Raw genomic sequence first — 18,112 nt, 5'->3', positions numbered from 1 at the left:
TCTGAAGTAGAGAAGAGGGAAAGGAGCTGCGAGGGCCACAGAAGAAAAAGGGAAAGAAAGAAAGGAGAGTGAAGAAAGGTAATTTGGATTTTTAGTCCGCTCTCCATACTTGTTTTCGAGACATTTCCAAACCCTTTACAGGAAGGGAATGAAAATGATCTGAAGGGCGGAGGGTTTTTTTTTTTGTTTTTTTCCCCTTCCTTTCTTTTGTTCCCAACTCAGCCCTGGGATGTGTGGCCTGTGCTGAGTAACGGTGCCGTCGGAGTGCATTCAGAAATTTGTGCGAAAGGGTTATGAGAACTGAAGACGGGTAAAAACAGAACGGAAAAAACAAACTTTCTGGCCACAGATAAGAATCATATAATTTGCTAAGACGTATCATTTTGTGTTTTCTTAAGTATGAAAGCTCATTTAGAAAGGGAAGGGGCGTGCTTGACATTGGCCGGAGTGAGGCACAGTCACGGGCCCCCGCGGCCCTGGCTTCTCCTCCTGCGGAACTGGGGCGGTGGGGGCGGCTCGCGGAGGCGTCGGGGACCTAAGGCCGATGAGGCCCCGGGCCAGCCCACCGTCCTATGGTGGAAGCCAGTGATGGCTGCGGGCCCAAGAGACACCAGGAAGTGGGTTTTCAGTGACATAAGGACTGATCCTAGAGAGGCAGAGTTGCACAATGGCAGACTTTTCTATTTTAAATACCACCCCCCCCCCCCGCATTTATTTGGACTTCTCTGTATGCGATGTAGTATATTTTTACATATGTTGCCTGCTCCCCCACCCCCTGCCTTCCTCCCTAATTTTCTTCCTTTAGGAAATAGTTGTAAAAGTGAACAGAATAGACACTCTTGCCGCTGTGGAGCTCACAGTACAGGGGTCAAGGCAGGTGCTACTCCAAAAAGTGCACAGAGACGAGAAATGGAAGGGGTTGGGCAAATGAGGTGTGGGGAGCGGGGTGGGGGGGGGCCCTGGCTGACATCTGAAGGGTGACAGGTCAACTTGACATGGGTCAAGTTCATGGGTCAGTGGTGTGGGAGAAGATGGTTGATAACAGTGGGAATAGACGGGAGAAGGGGCACCCAGGGCCTCTGTTTCTCCCGTAATCTTCCTGTAGTTCTGGGGGGAGTGGATGATGTCCCCATTCACAGCCCAGCGGCTCAGGGCTCAGAGGTTAGGTGGCCTGCCCGAAGTCAGAGCTGATGCGGTTGCTTCAGGATCTGGGGGCGTCCCCTGGGCAGTGGGTGCATGTTCCTGCTCGGCTCACCATGCCTTCCCGTGGATTCTAAGTCCTGTGCTCGTTTTTTGGTTCCACAGCCTCTGCTGGGCCTTTGGAGGGATGGGGAAGGCAGCACGTAGGCGCTCGGGTTGTGCCGAGAGAGATCTTACCGACGGCGAGCTGGCTTTGTCGGGTCCGAACAACTGTGCGCTTTAGGCAAATATTTATTTTGCTGAAACAGAGACCAGAGAAGTTCTTGATAGGAAGTCAGCTACAAGGACTTTTTTAAAGTCCTTTTTTTTTTTTTTTCTTTTCTTCAAGTTGAGAGGTGTTTGTTTGTTTTTTTTTTTTTTTTTTTTTTTTTTTAGCTCAGGAGAAGGTCTGCTCTCTGCAAACAAGTCCTGACCTTCATAATGAGGCCTGAATGCTTTCCAGATCTTTTATGAAAAAGATTCCACTCTTCTGTGGTTAATATGAAGAGGTTGCTTTGTTAACTTGTTTATAGAGCACTGAGGATCCAGAACAGCTCTTGCAGCTCAGCTGTCTGATGGCATCCACTGTATAGCTTCCTCCCACCCCCCTCCCCCCCACCCTCTCTCCCCCTCCCCCCTCCTTATTTGTGAAAAGGAGGCTTTCTCTCCTGGGTTCGCAGCAGCCCCGTTCATTGGCAAGATGGGCATGGATGTGTCAGCCTGAGAGAAACAGAGGTATTCTTGGAGACCATAACCTTTGTTCTAATACTTTACCGAACGTTCACCTCTCCAGCTTCGAGTATTGAAAACGGGCGAGCTTTTTTTGTTTGTTTTGTTTTGCTTTTGGAAAATATGTGCCACCAAACACTTTGAGGATGTCTCCACTTCGTGGAGAAAAGAATTCCTTTTCCGTAGCCTGGGCATATCCACGTTCGGCGTCCGGCGTAATACTCGTCTATAAATAATACCTGCTTGACCTATTTATTTTACAGAGTGGTGACTACGGACGAGTGAGGTTATCAGACACTGGGTCTGTCTTCTAAAGTCTCAAGGAGGGTGTGAAAGCACCATTTGGTAGCTCGGTTTCTTCTGTGGGCCTCTCCTTCCATCCAAGAGGTGGCGCTTGGCTCGGGGGGCGTTCTGGTGGCACTGGTGTCCTCATCGCCATGTCACTGCGGGGAAGCGGGGGGGGGGCTCCTCCACAGGCCTATTTTGGTCCTTCCAGACATTGCCCATAGGAAGCCTTTGCAGCTTCTCTCCTTCCCGCCTCGCAGCCAGACTTGGCTGGGTCTTCACGCACCAGGCCAGCATCCTCCCGCCGAGCTGAGCTCCTTTTGGCAGAGACAGGAGGGAGAGAAGGAAGAGAAATAAGGATCGGGGTTCAGCTGCTGCTTGTTGAGCCCTCCCCCGCCCCGCCCCGGTGTCAGCAGCCACCACCCGAGTGTCTGGCAGGGATTATCCCCATTCGATACCTACAGCCATGACATATTGTCACTGTCTCCATTCTCTAGATGAGCAGACCGAGGCACAGAAGGGTGAAGCAGTTTGTTGCCCAAGGGCACACAGCGACCAGATGGGCCTGTGTGTACGTCTGCGTCCTTCTCGGTTTGGGTTTTCGTCTTTTCTCTCTGCCACCGCGTTTCCCTTTCCACGCGGGCAACCCGCTCATTGCCCCGCACGTGTGCCCATATGACGCTCGATCCTGGGTCGTCACCGTCAAGGCCTCGTTTGGCATCAGTAAATAGCACGAGACATTGTCCTGTGGGGTCCTTCTGTCCCTCGTGCTCAGGGTTCCTCGGTGCTCTTTGGACAGTGCAGGTTTAGAAGCCAGCTCCCCCACTCCGGGGTTTCCATGGCAGCGGCGGAGCGGGCAGGGCTCACTCCCAGGCACGGCATTCTTAGTGAAATGGGAATTGGATTTTTTTTTTTAATGGTAATTGAGCATTCCGGTGTGTCCTGTTATTAATGCCATTAATGCAAAGATAATGCGAGAAATAAGGAGATGAAGCGAGGCTTCCAGGTAACTTCCAGTTTGCACCTTGCACAAAGCCCGTTAGTGCCACCAGACCCTGCCTCGAGGGGTCCCGGGGCCTCGCTGCCATCACCCCATGCCACCTGAGTTGGGGAGCGGGACAAGAGTACACTCGTTTCCCGCAGAAGGGGAAACCGGGGCCCAGAGATGGCAACTCCTGTCCTGGGGGCCTTGGCCCCGGCCCGTTTTCCATTTGCCGCCCTGTTTGACTCCGCGTTTATTATCATTACTTCGTCTTTATTGTCTTTGTGGTTGCAGAAGGAATGCTTGCTTGATGTGAGTAAAACCAAGTAAAACCGGAAGTCAGATGGAGATGTGTAAGTGGAGAGCAAATCCCTCCCCTTCCCACCCCCACAGCTAGAGGGTTCCAATGTGTGTGTTGGGGTCTCTGTCTTCCCTGCACTGATGGGGGAGCGTGGCGGGGGGTGGGGGGCGGTGTGGGCTCCAGCTTGGGTTTAAATCCAGCTCTGCGCCTTACTTGCTGTGTGATTTGGGACGAGAGACTTCACTGCCCCGAGCCTCGCTTTGTTTTACCTGCAAAATGGAGCAGAATGTACCTTTCGCTTCGCTCGATCCTCCAGGTAGAGGGGAGGCAGTCCAGCGCCAGCCACAAGAGCGGGTGCTCGGTTCCTGGTGCTTCCCCCCCCCCCCCCCCCCCCCCCGCCCTATATCACTGCTTCTCGAACTCCCCTCCAGGGCACGCTGCAGGTAGAAGACAGTTCCCCTTGGGGTGCCCCCCGCTGGCCCCCCGCTGTGTGCAGACTGCAAGGCAGGCTCCAGCTCTGTGCAGATTTTGTATCACTTAGTGATATATCCCAGCTTAACTTTATTTGAAAACAAGGCTTTTCATGTTTGATGTGTTTAAATATTTTGAACCTGGAAGCCTCACATTGCCTGGTAGTTTCCCCGCAGCCCCCGGCACACCTCCCCCACACCCTTGGGGGGCTGGTGCACCTGCCCAAACACCTGGGGTCTAAGCCCCCAAGCCGGGGTTGGTGCTGGAGTTGTCTTCCTGCCACAGCTATTAAGGGCCAGGCCTGGAGGCAGGCAGTGAATGTTTACTGACTGCAGACAGCGCCCTGGAGAAATCCGGGTTCACCTTGTTCTAAACTCCCCCTCCCCGCTGCCCCAGGACATTGTTATTCCGGCCGATTGTTCACGCTTTCCATCAAAATGAAATAAATTCCAGAGAAGTGTTTTCCGGAGGTTCTTCTTATTCAAGGGTTAACCAGATTCTTATTTTGCTTATCTTTGGAAATAAAACAATGTTTAAAACTATTCAGATCAGCAAAGCCATCTGGTGGGGAGTACCAGCTGCTCCCCATTCAATTGTGCTGCCTTTAATTTATTCATTGAAGGGTGCCGTGGTACATCTGCAAAATCATTATTCGCAGTCGGTTTTGAACATGTGAGCCGTGTGTCTATGCAAGACCTCTCTTCTTCGCCCCAACTGAAGGACATCTGGGTTGGGCTTCCTCTGTCCTTCGCGGCCCTCCGCTCTTCCCGAATTCCTCTCCAAGCAGGCGGGAGGGTTCTGGGGACTCGACAGGGGGCAGAGCCACCCTGTGCCTCTTGGCCCTGAGATGTCGTCTCTGTGCATCATGCTCGGACCTGCTGCTGCTTTGTATTCGTTTTCTTATTTGTGTTAAGGGAATGTTGTTGAAAGACAACTAGGATGTGCCTGTCATCTTTGTGGTCCCGCTGCACGAGAACCGCAGTGACCCCTCGTCCGACAACGTGTCCCTTCTTCCTGGTAGTGAGGGTTTGTTGTTGCAGGTGCGCGAACCCTTGAAAGCGTGCAGAAAGAGTAATGACAGAATATATCACATAGATGGGTTCCTGAGGTCACCGGGGCATGTGCTGTGTCCGCTTAGGGAGGGAGAGGGTGAGAGGCATGGCAGGTGCTTCACCCGGGTTTGCTGATCCCCGGTCTGATCTCTCTCTACTCTAAGTCATATGGAAGAGGAGGGGTATAGCATCCAAGTCTCGGGGCCACGACGTCCCCCTCTGCAAAGTGGAAATGCTAATTGCGCTTTTCTCGTAGACCATCATGATGCATGAACAGGATCCTCCATAGAAGACCCAGCCCGGTGTCTGGGCACAAGGAAACCCTTAATACATTTTAGCTCGTGTCACTTGTGGCCAAAGCCCCGTTCTGGATCTCAGCTGGGAGTTTGCTCCTTCACTCGTTAATTTAAAAACAAAACTATTTAGTGGGTACCCAGCCAGTGCCGGGGCAGTAGATGCTGCAGCTTCGGTGGGAAATCTCGTGCCTGCATTGATTTGAATTCGGGGCTGAGCAGCACTGACTCCACCCTCGTAGAGCTTCCAGGGAGAATCGGCCGACTCGAGCCGCCCCTCCTTGTCTGGGAGACAGGGTGGCCAGTGCGCTGAGCGATGGCTGTCCTTGCTGCCCCTGGAGCCTCAATTCCTGTGCAGGTTTATCCCAGAGCTGCTGTCTTGCGTGATGGTGCAGTGCGGGACAGAGGTCACGGGCTCTGCAGCCCAACGGGCCTACGGTTGCATTTTGGTCCTGCCGCCCGCTAGCCATGGCGGTGGTGGTGGGGCTGTATTTTCACCAGCTGGGCCTCGGTCTCCCACACGTAACGTGGGAGTCGCCGTGCTGACCTCGGAAGGTTGCCGTCAAGAAGCGACCTCACATGGCGCTCTCGTCCTCTGGGGTCCCCGGAAACCGGCTTTGGGGTATATATCCCAGGCTGCACCAAGGGTGATATTTAATTTTTAATTTTTAAGATCTTGAAACAGACCGAACATCGCTCCCTTGAAATGCCGTATCTTACATGGCCGTCATTGTTTTCCTGCCAAGAGCCGTTAGGTGGGCAGGTTTCACAGCAAATCGTGAAAGCTTGCGTCCGGTACGTTTTACCTTAACAGAAAGCCACCGTCAGTAGATCGGTAAGCTGGAGTGGAAAATCTGGTACCTGAATCTCGTATGCATTTGCGGTACCCCTGGCAATAATAAAATGAGCAATCAGAGGTAGCTTTTTCTCCCCCCAATTGGTTTCAGAAAAAGAAAATTGTCGGCCTTGTCACAAAGCGTCTTGTGCACATTGAATCATTGTGTGACAGCTGCAGCATGAACGTGTTGAAGCCTCTTGTCCACCCTTCCCGTCTGCTGAGAGAATCTGATCATTTTGACAGATAGACGGGGGTGTCTGACTGTGTTCCGTGCAAGTATCAGGTAGTTGCATGAGGGTGGCTGGGACACGTTACCCTGTTGGGGGAGCCACCGTCTCAGAGGGCATGACAGAGACCCCTTTTGATCCCCCACCTTCAACCCGCAGAGATCCTGTGGGTCAGTGACTCTGTTGTGAGGTTGCCCCTCAGCTCCGTGAACCAGTCAGTGCTGGTTCTTCCCGAGGTCTGCAGATTCCTGGGGCCCGTGGGCTTCGGGGCTGTCCTTGAAATGGGATATGTAATTCTGAGTGTCAGCACTTTCCTGGACCCTCTGGAGGCTTTGTTCTGGAGTTAGATGGAATGTTCCAGAAGGCCTGGGCTGTGCGTTTTTCATATCTCTAGCTTTAGCGAATGCCGTGGGTGCTTGATAAACATGTACCTAAGGGTGTGGGCTAAGGAGGGGCGTCTGGGTGGCTCAGTTAAGCGTCCAACTTCAGCTCCGGTCACGATCTCGTGGTTTGTGAGTTCGAGTCCCGCGTCAGGCTCTGGGCTGACAGCTCAAAGCCCGGACCCTGCTTCAGATTCTGTGCCTCCCTCTCTCTCTGCCTCTCCCCTGCTCATACTCTCTCTTTCTCTGTCTCTCTCAAAAATAAGTAAACATTAAATTTTTTTTTTTTAAATGGGGTGTGGGCTAAGGAAAAAGATGCTTTTGTATCTTTTGGGTTAATTGTCCAGCTTTTTTGCCCAGTGTAAAAACACGCATGCACCAGCTTTTCAGGCTGAAAGAGGTAGGGCCCAGAGCTGCAGTGACCTGCCCAGGGTTACCAGCCAGGAGTGTTAGTGATCAGGTCTGGATTGAGAACACGCTGCGGGTACCAGCTCAGAGTGGCCCCCGCCCCCCTCAACCTGTGCAGTAGCTTCCTGCCTTGTCTGGAAGGTGCTACCTTTGTGCCTATAGCCTTCCAAGGCACAGCTAGTCGAGGTCAGCCACCCCCTGAGTCATACTCGGTCCAGGCTTTTCCCTTTGATGTGCCAGAACAAAAGAGGGGCACGGGGCTGGGGCCTCCTCTGCCTCCCCCACAGGGCGGCCCTTTCCATTTCTCTCTGCTGTCCTAGCTTCAGCATTTTGTTAGCAGACCGGCCCCCACCTCTGTCCCCTGCCCCACACTTGGTGCCAGGCCAGCCTCTGCACACCTTGTCCCTATCCTGGTGCTGTCCCTGTCGCCCATCATACTCTGCAGCTGGAGGAGACACTCCTGCATGATGAATAGTGTCTGAACAGACCGTTTAAGACTTGGTGCCCCAGGCGCCTGCCTAAGGGACCCGCCTTACCACCCTCCCACATGCTTCTCAGGGCCCCCTGTCCTGCCTGTATCTCTGCGCAAATCTGTTCTTTCCGTAGGGGGGAGGGTGGGGGTGGATTCCTGAAGGATGGGAAGGGGCAGGACTGTCCCGGGGCCGGGCCAGGGTGAAGGGCTGGAGGTTAGGGTGGGCTCCCCGCTGATAAGGTGTGCGGGAAGACTGGGATCAGGACACTGGATCTCTGTTACGAGCTGCACATCCTTGGGGAAGTACAAAAGCACATTGGGCCTCGGTTTCCTTATCTGTGACCTGTGGGCCTGGATGAGTGGGTACCTTGCAGGTTTGATTCACCAGAGCCTGCCCAGGTATTGGCCTGGGACCTGACTGCCCACCGTCATTTGCAGATTGGTCATTGCATGAAGGACTTTAGAGCGGAAGTCCCCAGGAATCCCCCACGAGTTCCTTTCTGCCGTCTCTTAACTCCCTCTGTAAAGAAGCGGTCTGCTTAGCCCAGACGTCTAGAACTTTGGGACCAGGCACATTTTGGGAAAACTGACCCTCTCTGTTGAGCACTGAAGCAAGTTGTGGACGGATAATCGTTCTGAAGGGGCTAAGCTTTTCCCAAGATGCACCCGCAGCTGTTTCAGACTCTGCAGGGCTCCCCACCCTGGTTCCTGGGGCACCTGGATGATCCCAGTTGGCTTTGCTCTTTAACGTGTCATTTCTGCTAAAAACCTGGCTGACTGCTCTGTGCCTGCCTCTCGCTGTCACCTGCCTCTTCTGATTCATTTCTTCAGAGTAGTTGCAGACGGGAAAATCGGATACCTGCGCCTAGAATTCTGTATACAAGTGGGCCTGGAGTGAACGCCAGAGGGCTTCCCCAATAAGGAAAGGACACCTGCCGTATATTGACGTTTGCCAGATGCCGGAGTGAGCATTTTCCAGACATCGTCTCATTTCCTCTTCGCATCCACTCTAGGCAGCACTGATGGTTACACTCCCATTGTACAGATGAGGAAATAAAGTCCCAGAGTGGTTAAGTCAGTTGCCTGCGATCACAAAGCTGGCGAGGAATTGAGTGGGAATGAAAGGCAGGTCTGCCTGACTCCAGGGCCTGAAACCCTTTGTTTGCACTGCTCAGAGAACATGCTTTGCGACATCCAAACTTTCCAGCAAGTTGCAAATCACCCGGCCTCTAGGCCAGATGCAGGGGAGGACTTGGCTGCCTCCTGTGGAGATCTGATCACAGCAGAAATGCCAGTTTCTTATGAATGTATTTTATGGAATGAAAGAATAGTCTGGAATATATTTTCTATACTGTAAGGCATGGGAAGTAGTCATTATTAACACATACAGTGTTGATGATGAACTTAATATGCAGTCAGGTACGCTTTAACTTTTTAACAATGTTTCTTTTGAGAGAGAGAGTGTGAGCGAGTGCATGAATGGGGAAGGGGCAGAGAGAGAGAGAGAGAGAGAGAGAGAGAGAGAGAGAGGGAGAGAATCCCAAGCAGGCTTCCCACTGTCTGCACAGAGCCAGATGGGGGCTCGATCCCACGAGCTCTGAGAACATGACCTGAGCCTAAATCAAGAGTTGATGCTTAACTGACTGAGCCACCCAGTCTCTACAGCCGCTCAGCCCCTACAGTCAAGTATACTTTAAAAATAACTTTTAGGAGCGCCTGGGTGGCTCAGTTGGTTAAATGCCTGACTTCGGCTCGGGTCATAATCTCACGGTTCGCAAATTCCAGCCCCACGTTGGGCTCTGTGCTGACAGCTCACAGCCTGAAGCCTGCCTCAGATTCTCCGAACCTCCCCTGCTTGTGCTCTGTTTCTCTCTCTCTCAAAACTAAATAAACATTAACCAAAAAAATTTTTTAAATAACTTTTAAAAACGACCTGTGTTGTGCAGGATAGGACACACGTTTTGGGCCCGCCAGGAAGACGCTGCAGGTCATATCACACAGTTTGAAAACCTCTCTTTTAGACAAAGCACAGAGGAGGTGTTTCAGTCATCAGGAAAGGTGAAATCTGGCAAGGACATCATAAGGATTAGGCTGTAGGAAAGGTTTGCTCAAGGAGGCACCGAAGAAATTATAGTGGTCCCAGAGAGAGGCGGGGAGGAAGGCGTCGTTCTCACAAAGCGGGGAGAATGGGGTCAGCTGCCCAGATAACAAAACGTAACAGCTGTGGTTGTCACAAACACGCATTTTGCCAGAAAGTAACCTGGTGCGTGACATTGGGGCACTTTTGTCTTGTTTGAGAACGGCTGCCATCCGGGTTTGCCGGCACTGTTTTGGCATATCTGCTTCTGGTGTTAGCCAAGGGGTTCCATTAGGCAAACGCACGGATTCAGTGGATTCACTGGGTCTCTGGATGAGTTCCTTTGGCCTGAACCGCTCGTGATTCACTTTACTCCTATAAACGCACTTTTGGGGAACTTATAAATGTAGTTATACCGGTCTAACTTAGGAACACCTCGTGTTCATAACCTACGGAAGAGCGGATCAGTTAGCGGATCAGTTAGCGTACTCTTCCCATGGCGACGGCAGAGGTGTAGAGAGCAAGGCGGGTACGCGTGACGTGTCTTAAGGCCTGGGCTTGGGACTGGCCCGTTGTCATCTCTGCTCATTGTGTGGGCCAGAGCAAGTCTCAACCTGAAGCCAAAGGGTGGAGAAACGTGTTCCACTCTGCTCGTTGAAGGGGCTGCAAAGTCACTCATGCGACGAAGAGTAGAATGCGAGGCAGGGTAATAAACTGGAGCCAACAGTGTAATCTACAGTAAAGAATAATCCACTGCTACTTATCAAATACTTCTCGTGGGCCGGGACTACGTCTGTATAAAAATAGCTAAGAGTTATGTAACACTTATTATGGGCCACTCTCCTAAACGCTTCATATGAATTGATCACTCGAGGCTCACGGCAATGCTGTGGTATAGGTCCAGTGAGTATTTCCAGTTTACATCCGGGCGCACAGGAAGAGACGTGTATCATGACTTGCTCAGTGTCAAAGCCACAGGCATCCAGGCTCCAGGGCTGTGCATGGGATCTGTAACCGTCAAGGATTTCTTTTGAGAATACCGAGGCCCGCATCACTTAAGTGACTTGCCTAAAGTCACCAGGTGGACACAGCGTTGGCATCCTGGCCCGCAGGACTGCTGACTGACTGTCTTCCTTCCGCTATGCTGTGTAGACGGTGAGTGTGATAATTGAGGGTTGTAGCTTTATTCTGTTGATTTGACCGCATTGTGATCAAAAGCGTAAAGCTCCGGGCGTAAGGTCGGAACTGGTAACCTGTTGTTTGTACCGGACTCTCCAGGCTTGCTGCTTCTCAGTCTCAGAGACAATCTGATGTCTTCGAGCTAAATACGAAAAAATGTTCCTTCTTGCACTTGTTGATGAATATTCCTTGAAGGAATGTATTTCCACACACATAGCCCAGAGGAAATGTCAGCAGTTAGACATGCTAATCAGAAGAAAGCCTTGTGTTTTTAGTAAAGGTTACTTAAGACCCATCAAATCTTTTTCCTTAAAACAGTCAGGAAAATAACGTAATCAGCTATTTTTTTTTTTCTCTCTTCTCCCAGAGGGCAGATGTAAATGTTCTACCTAAATGAAGCTATTTATTTAACTCCATCCAGATTTCTTTTGAAGTTTTGTACATCTTTCTTCTGCTCTATCAGCTCCTGGCCACCATAATTTAATAAGTTTTTCCTAGGGTGAAATTGGATGCCCTTTATCGATCTTACACTGAAGGGGCATTCAATTACTTACTCTAAAGTGGTATTTCTGGGTCTCTCAATTACAATTTTGTTATAAATGGCTTGCTAATGATGCTTGGGGTACATAGGTTAATAGGGGGCATCCTAGCCAGGGCTGGGTAATTGAATGCTTTCTATTTTGGGACCAGTTAGTTATCTGATCTCTCACGGTGGTACCAGTTCCCACAATTACAGTCTGCATCCGTAGGGCACAGCATTGAGCCCAGGCTGGGAGGCAATCTCACTGAAATATATAGCAGAGTGCTTTGGTTTAGCACCTGCATGGAGTGCCAAGGGTCCTGACTAATCTGAGTCGACTGGCACCAAAATGTGGACATTCCAGACAGGTCAAGTGCAAGGGAAAGGCGTTGCTGATTTTTTAAGGAAGAACAACCTGAGTGTTAGGTTTCTCTGCGCCACCGTTCTCAGGATAATTTGTGGCATATGGAAAAGGCCAATTCGGGAGCACCAACGGCAATCCATTTTCCTTTCAACACAGCGACACTGATTCGATTTTTCTTCACCGGGTTATGTTAGTTAATAGTTACACATATTGTAAAGATCCTTTTGAGAGAATATGTAATGTGCATCCTTTTTTTGTACTTGGATGAATCTCAGCCCTGACTCCTGCCTTCCAGGTCCTACAGAGTCTGGCTCCGGCCTCCTCGTGCATCTGGTTCCTACCCCTCGCCTGCCCCAAAGCCCAGGAGTCTGCCCTCCTGGTGGTCCACCTGGGCTTTGACCCCCGGCTTCTCACCTTTACAGGGTCCTTCTGTCTCCCAGTCCCACGTGGCTGGCTTCCTTCTTGGCATTCCGGTGTCCCGTCCCCACTGGCCTTCCTTGGACGTCCTGCCGCTAGACCCCCTTTACTGTTAGGCTGCAAGTCTCAGCGGGGGTGGAGGTCAGCGCACAGAAAAGCCCCTGATGACAAAGAATTATCTAGCCCTAGTGGTGCACTGCGGACACCTGTTTTAATGGTTTCATTGTATGCTCCCTTTGTATTTTCTTCATGGCCTTTATCGCTGTGGTTTGTCCCATGCATTGTCTGTTACCCTGTAGCCTCTAACTCCTGGCAGGATATAATCTCCCGGTGGGGAAAGGCCTCCCTGTCGCCGTCACTTCTGTACCACTCGCGTCCACACAAGGCTTGGTCTGGAAGCCTCAGAGCTGCCGGCCCTGCACGTACAAGGGCCCAGCCGTGTATGGTATATGGTCATATGACTTCTTAACCAACATCATCAAGGGGTATTTTGCATACTATCTACTGGCCATCTGTTTTGGTAAAACTTGTAAGATAGCTTTGTATTTTCTTTCACAGAGGGTCCCCCGGATGTTTCCCCCTTGCCACCAACTCCAACTCCCTAGGCACCAGCTGGGTGCCCTGCAATTCAATTCAATTCAATTCCAGTAATAACTAGCCGGAGCCCACACGAACCCCACAAATTAAGGGTTCCGTCCCCCAAGACTGCCCCCACTTCAGATGCCGGTTGCAAATACTGGGTCCCTAGGCTACCCAACTTCCGTTTGACCTGGCCACAAATTCAGAGGTTCCCACAGGGCCCTCCGTAGTTCTGATAATTCACTAGAACAACGCAGAGAATTCACGAAAGCACCTTATTTACCATTACCAGTTTGTCATAGAGGAAGCAACTCAGGAATAGCCAGACCGAACACAAGCAGAGGCCAAGATGTGGGGGGAGGAGGTATGGAGCTTTCCTGCCTTCCTGTCTGGACCAGCCACCCTGCCACCATCTCCAACTAGAAGGCTCTCTGAATCCTGGCATTTGGGGGCTTTCATGGAGGCTTCATAATAAATCACTGCTCCTTGATGATTAACTCCGTCTCCTCCCTGGAGGTTGAGGAAGTGGGGCCCTAAGTTCCAGCCTTCTAACTGGCTCATCAAGGCTCCGGCATTCTGGTGACCAGCCCCATCCTGAAGCGCCCTGGGGCCTCATTCAGGAGTCACCTCATTAGCATAAGCTCAGGTGTGGCTGAAGGGGTAAAAGGTGCTCCTGTCACCTCTTGGGAAATTCCAAGCGTTCTAGAAGCCGTGTGCCAGGAACTGGGGGCAAAGACCACATGTGTCGTTTTTATTCTGTTGCCCCCCCCCGCCCCCATCTCGTATTGGCTTTGGGTCGCCGCACCTCCACGGTTTCTTCAGCAGTGCCTGGTACCACAGTCACCCTTCAGAGGGGATCCGCGGGCCAAAAGGACAGACAGGTGAATGAGTTGTTGCCCTAGTTCTCTGCGCCCTGTTTTATGCGGAAGGAGCAAGACGGAGTAGCCGTCTGGCTGGAGGGGGCAGGCTGCCCAGGGGTACAGATGCCTGGGCTCACCGTGCCCCAGAGCCTCCCTGTTGAGACTGTCCGCTTCCCCGACTACCCAGACCCGTTTACTTACTTTGCTTGTAATAAGAAACCTTTGTTTGTGTTTGGGAATATCTTGCCCATTCCGTTGGGTCCGGATTTTGTGCATTCTTGCCTCAGAGCTTCAAAGACCATGTTTTGAAAAAAATCTAATTAGACTTTCTGCAGCCAGAGACACAGAAGGGTGCGAACACGCTCCCCGCTGGGATCCTGGTTGGAGCCTTCTTTTAACCCGCTTGTCCTTGTCTTCAACATGTAAAAAAAATGTTTTCTTGGCTTAGTGATTGGATTTCCAAGTAGGGGACCTTGCCCTTTGGTTTCTTTGGTTTGGAAGAATTGTTTGTACCAAGTGATGGGTCAAGGGTGGTTGAGCAAATGGGAGGCAGAGATGTGAGCCTTGAGGCTCCTGTCACGTCCCTCCAACTGCTCTCAGAGATGAGAGGGCGGCAGAGCCCTGGACGTTGGCCTGGTTCCAGAGCACTTTGCCTCCGCCCCCGCCCACACCACCCCGACTCCTCTGCTCTTCCCAGAACTGCCCTGACCCCGATGTCAGCCTTCACTAACTAGCATTTCTCAAGCTGGTTCCTTGCGACATTAGTGAAAATTCCATGGCTGGTTATGTTTTGGAAATTTTGTGTATTCTGTTCCTCTCCTGTGGATTCACAGGGCTCAGCAGAGTATTAAAGGCTTCAGAAAGTCCTGTTGGTAAAGAAGTCTGTTTGATTTTGTCCATCTCCCCTTTTCTCCGAGTAATTTAAGCACAAAGCAGGTATTGACAACGTGCAGAGCACTCAGTGGAAGACATTTTAGGAAACGTTGCTTGGCTATTGCTCGGTCCACATATTTTGATAAGGTGTGGGCCTTTGGGTTCAAGGGAAGGGAAGGTTTCTGCCAGTGAGTTCTCCTTGTTCAGCCTTCCAGCCAATACAAGGCGGCTTTAATGGAGGGTTAGTTAATCCCGCCTTGACAGGTAGGATTGTTTGAGGGCTGTTACGTGTGTGTGCCGGGTCGGAGGGGCGTCCACTGCCCTTTGGGGTAATTCATTCTCAAGAGCTAAGGAAAAATAACGTGCTAGGATTTCCCATCTTTGATTTCACTTCAAATGTTCTTGGCCTTCACTGACCATGAAAAGTCCCAATAGTAATGGTCACTGATGACACGTCTTCATGTTGCCTACCTTTTAGGGGAGGCCAACTATGTGTAGGCATTCTGCAAACTCTTGGTGTGCGTTAACTAACTTAGTACTTGCAACAAGCTCGTAAGGGAGATACTCTTACCCTGATTTTACTAGGGAGGGTGGCAAAGCTTGGACAGGTCACGTGGCTTACTCAGGGCCACACAGCTAGTTCACGGCGGTCTACCGTTATTGGAAACTAAGCCTCCTTTTTTGCTCTTTTTACAACATCTACAAAGAAGTGTCATTTGGGCAACAATCTATTTTATAACCACAGAATTCTGTTAATGGATTTTTAAGAATCATGTTTTCCCCAGGATGATGAAAGTGAAAAATGATTTCAGGGTCTGAGTGTTATGTTACTCAGGAGAATACTGCACGTTGGATTTAATTGCTTAATAACTTAAAGTCAAATGGTTTTTTTTTTTTTTATATGATACACTCTACTGAAGGAGAGAATCATTTCAGTGTTTCTAAATTTTCATTAACTTTTGCCTCCTAAACTGGTAATAAAGGTTAGATCTCGGTAAGAGACTCTTGGTGCTATTGGGAGAGAAAAAAAAACATATTATCTCTGCATGCGCCTCTTCCTAACCAGGCTGCTTCTTGGGTATTTTGTTGATTTAAAAGCACGGATGTGTCCAAACAGTCACTGACCCTGCATGCATCCGAGAATGACTGTGAACTCCTGAGATTTGGGGATCTGGTACTTGGCTGTGGTGTGGCTGGGACGCTAGAGGATATATGCGGAGCCACATTTGGTGGCAGAGCTTGAACCCCAAAGCCAAGCACTGAGGACCGGAAACGTCTCCTTTTATCCTGTGTGATTTTCTATGACTTGCTGGCGACGGAGCAGGCTGGCTGAAACACAGGAGCGGAAAAGAGCTTCTCTCCTCGGAAGATGATCCCAGGGTTACTGCGATCATCGCGTAAGGTACTAACACCTCTTTTCTCTGTTGTTTAGGTGGTCTGACATTTTAAAGGTTCTGCTCCCCCTGAAGAGGAAACATTTGAAAGGAACACGAGATGTAAAAGAAGAAATCTTCACGGGCGTCTCCAAGGATGGAATGCCAACCCATCCCTCACTGAGACCATGATCTCTTCTCATCCCTTGGAAGCTTCCGTGTTCTCCAGCGAGAATTCTTCCCCTGTATCCTGTGCCATGGGAAAAACCTGAAGGGCAGGCAGAATTGTTCCCAGACTTGGGGATTTTTCTGAGGTTTCAGCGGCTCTTACGGGACATGACAATTGGAGATCACTTCTTTTTGTTGTCTTTCAGAGTCGAACCAAAGAAGGCACTTCCTCACTGTCTAGTGCTTTGGCTCCTGCTCATTTTTATATTTGTTTCCGTTGCTTGTGCCTTAAAACCATCTTACGTAACCAGAAGACATCCTTAAAAAGTGTTCCAGCGCGACTTGCATGCATCTGGGCTCCGCAGGGGCTCTCCCATGGCTCTGTGGGCCAGCAGTCCAAGGGCATTACCATGAGGCACTGCATTAATTGCTGCATACAGCTGTTGCCCAACAACGAGCACAAACAGCAGGTTGGCTGCGGAGGAGGCCCCCTTCACAGTCACCTGGAGTGCCCCGCGTGCAAAGGAGAGAACAAAATTGTGCTTCGTGTGGACGGTAAGCAGATGAACTTGCTTGCTGTTCTCGAGGTGAGGGCTGAGGGCAATGAGAGCTGGGGCAGGTTTCTGCGCTTCAAGAAGGGGAAGCGATGTAGCCTGGTTTTTGGATTGATGATCATGACCTTGGTGATGGCATCTTACATCCTTTCTGGGGCCCACCAAGAACTTCTGATCTCCTCACCTTTCCATTATGGAGCCTTCCCCAGCAATCCCAGCTTGATGGACGGTGAAAACCCGAGCGACACGAAAGAGCATCATCACCAACCCTCTGTAAATAATATTTCGTACGTGAAAGACTACCCAAGCATTAAATTAATTATCAACAGCATCACAGCCAGGATAGAGTTCACGACCAGGCAGCTCCCAGACATAGAAGATCTCAAGAAGCAGGAATTGCACGTGAGTAGCCTTGTGCTAATCTCCATTGATCGATTGGGTTTTAAAAATAGATGCTTCCTTTTCTGTGGCCATCTTTGGGAACACAGGAAGAAAAATGACGGAAAAAAAATGTTCTCATGTGGAACAAGGATAATTTGACGGCCTCACAGATCAGAGTGCACTGGGAGAGGGCTGTCCGTTCCCGATGTCTACACCAAGGAGGAAATTCGAAGTACTTAAGGGCGAAGCTAGAAATACCAGAAGGGCCTCCCCTTCTCATAATTTCATCGCAGGACCCGAAACGCGGCCATGGTGGTTCAAGTCGCTTTTGTAGATCACCAGAATCCTGTGTCTATTGTGTCCTAATTAGTATTTTTGTCCCTAATGGTCACTTAAATACACAACTAGTAAAGAGATTCCAACTGTGAAATTTAATTAGATTGCTGTGCGCGCGTGTGAGAGAAAAGAAAGATAAATCATGGTAGAATGGATTTTGAGTAAGCTTTTATCTTCGTTCTCTCCAAATTCTAGTTTTATTTTGGTCCAAGGAGAAAACATGGCCTTGGCTATTTACCAAGTTTCGCTTGATTTTCGTGCTTAGCCATTGTCACATAACGGTTGGGACACGCGAACACTCTAGTGAGGGTTAGGGCATGATCGCATCGCGGTCAGAACGCGTTCCTGCTAATTGTCCCCCCTCCGTGTGTCTCTCCCTGTTTTTCTTTTTCGTTGCAGATGTTTTCGGTAATCCCCAGTAAATTTCTTCCAAACAGCAAGAGCCCCTGCTGGTACGAGGAGTTCACGGGTAGGAACACCACCGACCCCTACCTGACCAACTCCTACGTGCTCTACTCCAAGCGCTTCCGCTCCACCTTCGACGCCCTGCGCAAGGCCTTCTGGGGCCACCTGTCCCACGCCAGCGGGAAGCACTTCCGCCTCCGCTGCCTGCCGCGCTTCTACATCATCGGGCAGCCCAAGTGTGGCACCACCGACCTCTACGACCGCCTCCGGCTGCACCCGGAAGTCAAGTTCTCCGCCATCAAGGAGCCCCACTGGTGGACCCGGAAGCGCTTTGGTGAGCGCCAGCTGCCGCCGCGAGGGGAGGGGCCTGCGCCTGCGCGCTTCTTCCGGTCCCCGCCTCCCGCCTTCC

At 50.8% G+C, this 18,112-nt stretch overlaps 1 protein-coding gene across 1 annotated transcript in view; it reads left to right on the top strand.

The window, feature by feature from the left end:
• CHST15 (carbohydrate sulfotransferase 15) overlaps positions 1 to 18,112 on the top strand; it is a 79,298-nt gene that overhangs the window by 29,801 nt on the left and 31,385 nt on the right. Inside the window, exons 2-3 of the mRNA XM_043597797.1 lie at positions 15,919 to 16,983; positions 17,698 to 18,037. Coding sequence (XP_043453732.1) covers positions 16,438 to 16,983; positions 17,698 to 18,037 — 886 coding nt within the window. The 5' untranslated portion in view covers positions 15,919 to 16,437. The remainder of the gene's footprint in view (positions 1 to 15,918; positions 16,984 to 17,697; positions 18,038 to 18,112) is intronic.

The sequence above is a fragment of the Prionailurus bengalensis genome, chromosome D2, assembly GCF_016509475.1.
Source record: "Prionailurus bengalensis isolate Pbe53 chromosome D2, Fcat_Pben_1.1_paternal_pri, whole genome shotgun sequence".
In the NCBI taxonomy this organism is placed as follows: domain Eukaryota; kingdom Metazoa; phylum Chordata; class Mammalia; order Carnivora; family Felidae; genus Prionailurus; species Prionailurus bengalensis.
This window is presented reverse-complemented; position numbering and strand designations above follow the sequence as displayed.